This window comes from Tachypleus tridentatus, chromosome 2 (assembly GCF_004210375.1).
Source record: "Tachypleus tridentatus isolate NWPU-2018 chromosome 2, ASM421037v1, whole genome shotgun sequence".
In the NCBI taxonomy this organism is placed as follows: Eukaryota; Metazoa; Arthropoda; class Merostomata; order Xiphosura; family Limulidae; genus Tachypleus; species Tachypleus tridentatus.
Genome location: NC_134826.1, coordinates 87,086,439 through 87,091,369, shown reverse-complemented (window position 1 = coordinate 87,091,369; position 4,931 = coordinate 87,086,439). Strand labels below are relative to the sequence as shown.

Sequence of the window (4,931 nt, the reverse complement as noted above, 5' to 3'; positions counted from 1 at the left end):
TAAACTATTTCGAAGAATGGTAGAATTCATAATGTCAGAATGTGGTAAATATTTGATTAGATTGATAAAAGTGAAAGAGATAAACATTTTGGTCGAGCACGTTTCTTCAAAAACCCTGTTTTTGACCGTTACTATTGTTTTGAAAAACTTGAAGACTGCAAATGTCTACTGTTCGCCATTCTTACAAACAACTTCTAGTACTGCATTTCTAACAATAGTAACACACCAATAAATTGTAACGTTTAATATATCTTTGTTGGTTTAACGCTAGAAGCTGTTTGCATGTGGCATTTTTATGGAAACGGGACATAAACCGTGAACCTTCAGATGTATTTTTCTCAGCATTGTTTGCTTCTCGTACAGCTTTTGAATTAAATATGCACCAATATGTGAACTGGTACAACTTTTAAACGTTGTCACTTGATGAAATTATTAAATACTTGTGTACATATGTAAATAAACTGTTGATTAACCTACGATTCTATTCCTCTGTAGTTTCCAAGAGGCAGAAATAGATTAATCTCTCCGTATATATCACGGCTTACACATTCAAATAATATACACGTCTCGCCTGAGGTCAGTTATTTGTTTTTATTTATCCAATTTCCTTTCTCTTTATCATTACGTGTAGTCTCTATTTTTATCTGTCTTCTATTGAACTTACCGATTTTTCCATGACTTTCCACATTACACGTAGAAAGTATAAACATAAATTATGATTAATAATTATCCTCAATAAGATAGTTTTCTGTTTCACCTCGTAATGCGTAGAACAAGCAGTGTTACTCGCGAAGCTAGAAAATAGAATAATTCATTGTACTAAAACGTCACCAGAGTCCCCTCGAGGCTTCCAAAGTGACCACGCCTAGCAAGCAATCTGCGAAACTAAGTTGATCAGTTGGTTCGAGATAGGGGATAACGTGTTGTCTCGGCGATTAAAAACAACAATAAATAGGGGAACAGTATAGATTATATTTCTCTATCTTTTATCTGCGTTTTCCTAGTCCGGTATGTTGTGAATGAGTGTCTGAGAAGATGCCCGAGGCACAGTCAAATCAGCTTTAGTTTTGCTGGTCTGAGTCATTCTAAGTTTAGCAAAATGTAGTGGAGAAAGTGGTGGCAGTGACGGGTACTAAAGCGTTCTACTTCCTGTGACCAGCACGTGAGCCAGGGCACCCGTCATACTGAAGATCGTGAAAAAGGGTTCTGTCCGTTTGTGTATAAATAGACAGCTAGGTGACACAGCCGATTCAATCAAACTAGCTCTGGTGTCTCCTAAACTGTCTGAAAAGCTTTACGACAATTATGAGAATTGTAGGTATCCTGACACACACGAGTTTCTGAATCTTGCTTGCCCATGTAAATAAGCTGTGCAAAACCTGCACAGAGAAACATTCAATACGTTATCAGTTAAGACTGGTTAATTTATCATGAATTATAAAATGTCTAATTTGTATTCCTAGATTAAGCTTGAGCATCCAATATTTAATCTCAAGATAACCTTTCCATCCTCTTAGGTCTTAGTTCTGCTGCTGTTGGGCTATGTGACAGCTGAAGAAAAGAAACAAAGCGAGAAAACCGACGAGCTAGATACTTCACAAACTTACAGTGTTCCTTACTATGGCGCTGGATATAGTGGACTAGGTTATGGATATGGTAGACCCGTTTATGGATATGGTGGAGTAGGTTATGGACACGGTTATGGATATGGCAGACTTGGTTATGGACAAGGTTATGGATATGGTAGACTTGGTTATGGACAAGGTTATGGATATGGTGGACTTGGTTATGGAATAGGTGGTCAGGGCTATGGTGCAGGAGGGTATGGTGTAGGATATGGTTTAGGTGGAGCAGGATATGGTTTAGGTCATGGTTATGGTGGAGTAGGATACGGTTTAGGTGGGGCTTATGGAGGATATGGACATCTAGGTAAGGCCTATGGTCGCTATGGTTATGGGGCACTTGGAGCTCACGGTCAGTATGGAAGACACGGTTATGGAGCCCAAGGCCTCCATAAATCCATTGCTCATAGAAACCTGGGTATCTATGGTGCTAGAGGTGGATATGGAGGTCATTACAAAGATATTGATAGTTATTCTCGCAATAAAGGAGCAGGCTACGAAAAAGCTTATGCTTATGACCAAAAGTCCGGTTTCCATTATGGTGGGGCTGCCCATGGAGCTTTTGGAGCTAAAAAGGCTTTGCATGACTACTCCGGACACCAGAACCTTGGGGCATACAATAAATATGGACATGGTGCTTACGGCGCTCATGGTCTCTATGGTCGTCGTGGTTACGGTAAATACGGAACTCTAAATGCAGGTTATGGCCATCACGGATATGGTGGACATATTTTAGGTGGCCTTGGTCACGGATATGGCCATGGCTACGGGCATGGTCTTGGCCATCTATATGGTGGTCTTGGCTATGGACGTGGTTACGGATATGGTAATCTTGGCTATGGACGTGGTTACGGATATGGCAATCTTGGCTATGGACGTGGTTACGGATATGGTCTTGGCTACGGGCATGGTGTTGGCTATGGACGTAGGTATGGATATGGTCTTGGACATCTATATGGCGGTCTTGGCTATGGACATGGTTACGGATATGGCGGTCTTGGACATGGACGTGGTTACGGATATGGCGGTCTTGGCTATGGACGTGGTTACGGATATGGCGGTCTTGGCTATGGGCGTGGCTACAAATATGGCGGCCTTGGCTATGGACGTGGTTACGGATATGGCGGCCTTGGCTATGGTCGAGGCTATGGATATGGTCTTGGACATTTATATGGCGGTGTCGGCTATGGACATGGCTACGGATATGGTCCTTGGAAAAGTCACTACGGTTACTACCATTAATGTAGCTCAGGTAATGATAAAGATAAATTGTATAAGTTCTGGTTTTGGTAAAGTTATGTACAACAACAAACAACAGATGTTTAAGGAATGTCATGCAACTAAAGTGTTCATCATTAGAAACTTGTAAGATTTCATAATGACGGAAACAATAGGCTTATTTGATTGATAAGTATGATATTTTCCTTTATAATCAATACTTAGAAAATCGTTATTACTACAAAACTAATTTTTCGCAAGCTATGTCAGAAACATTTAGTTGGTTTTCTACAGTTTACAGACTTTGGTACACGATATGAACTAACGATGTGCTATTTTGTCCCTAACTAGGTAAACCATGCGACGAAGAAACAGAAACCTGCTGTACCAGAGATTCTTCGTATCTTTAAACGGAAACCTTTCCCATTCTTACCTAATACTCGGCTGTTGAACTCTTGTTCTAAATCTCAGCCATGTTCTAGGCGTCCCAGGAAGAAATGACGCTCCTTTCCTTTAAAGTCGTCTTTCTAACAGAGGGCGCTGCACATATGTGCACTTTCAACGTTCTTCCACCTTACTCTTCGACTCTTAACTTCGCCCAAAACTTGTCTGTTCGTGGTCGAGTTTTTTGAAGGAACAGAATTAAAATCACATCGTGTATAAATCACTCTGTTAGTTCTATTCCATTTATACTCAGCCTGTCCCTTTAAATTTTATATTTGATCAATAAATATCACTTTACTTGTATGTGACTTGTTGTTTTTATCTTATTTTTTTAATAACAGACTATTTCTCTCAAATCATCTAATTCAAATATTAAACGAAACGCGTTGTATGAAATTATTTGATTCAATACAAACAGGTTCACTTAATTTTTAACATGAATACCGGGCTATAGGCTCATCTGAGTATAATTAATAGTTAGTTACTTCTTTGTATTATTAAACTAATTAACTTATATTCTGTGTTGTAGGTGATAATTACCTGCCATCTTTAGAAAAGTCCTGAGACAGACACTGTGTGATATGTGGGAAGAGCTTGGATTACATGTGTTCGTCACCATTGCGTTACTAATAACCATGAAAGCAATTAATATCCAATTGCAAAGTTAGACACAAACATTAAATTTATGATTCGTGAAGACGAGAAACCCGCTTGAAGTGAAAAATGTATTTTCAAGATGGCTGGTATGGGTATTAATATTTTAACTAAAATAAAGTACAGAACAATGTTTCGTCCTTCTTAGGTCCTCTTCAGATTAACCTGAGAACACATATTAAATTTACTTTATTAACTCTTAATGAAATAAGTTATCTCTGTTTTTAAATCTCTACCGCAACAGATCAATAACTAGAAACTTTAACTTATAGCCAGTTAACCCTCAAAGTATCACCATTTCTACATATAGTTAGTTCACTGCCTCTGTTTTTTGTCCCACTAATATAGATATTAACACAAACTTTCTTCAGGTTTCTGTTTCGCGAAGCCTTCGTCAACCAGCAGTGACCCTCATTAAGCCCGGAGTTACTTATTGTACTCATAACCTAAACTATAAGTAAGAAGATTCCAATACCATTTCCGTAGTAAAAACAAGATATTGCTGAACTTAAGGTTGTATACCATGCAGTCGCTGATTGGAGCTCAAAAGAGTCTTTAAAAACACTTTCACATTCAATTTTTTCCAAAATCAGTTATATTTTCTAGGCTTATTTGTATGAGTAGTTATATCAGCAAGATCTAAAGTTAGTAAACACGTAACTGTGAGGAGCTGTTCTTGTTTGTCTTGTGGTATTTTATTTTGATATATACCTGAGAAAGATACGCTCATTACGTTTTCGATCCAAGTATTTTCATGTTGTACCCATGTAAGATACATTCATGTTACTCTTGAGGGAGATACGCAAATGTTGTATCTAATTAAACTACATTAATAAATATCAAAAAGAAATTTAAGGCTTTTCTCAGTCGGGCATGTCACCAATTCCAGAAAACATTATCACTCACGTGAGCTTTCAGCTTTCACTGTCAGAAAATACGAAAATATTGAATTAGCTGGCAAGTAATTGTGTCGCAGACGATTATTTTTATCTT

General features: G+C 38.1%; 1 protein-coding gene across 1 annotated transcript; it reads left to right on the top strand.

The window, feature by feature from the left end:
• Positions 1 to 908: 908 nt before the first annotated feature.
• Positions 909 to 3,331, top strand: LOC143244419 (uncharacterized). The gene is made up of 3 exons (XM_076489037.1): positions 909 to 1,314; positions 1,518 to 2,874; positions 3,192 to 3,331. Exons 1-2 carry the CDS (start codon positions 1,306 to 1,308, stop codon positions 2,862 to 2,864), a joined length of 1,356 nt encoding a protein of 451 aa, XP_076345152.1. The 5' UTR covers positions 909 to 1,305; the 3' UTR covers positions 2,865 to 2,874; positions 3,192 to 3,331.
• The last annotated feature ends 1,600 nt before the right edge of the window (positions 3,332 to 4,931 follow it).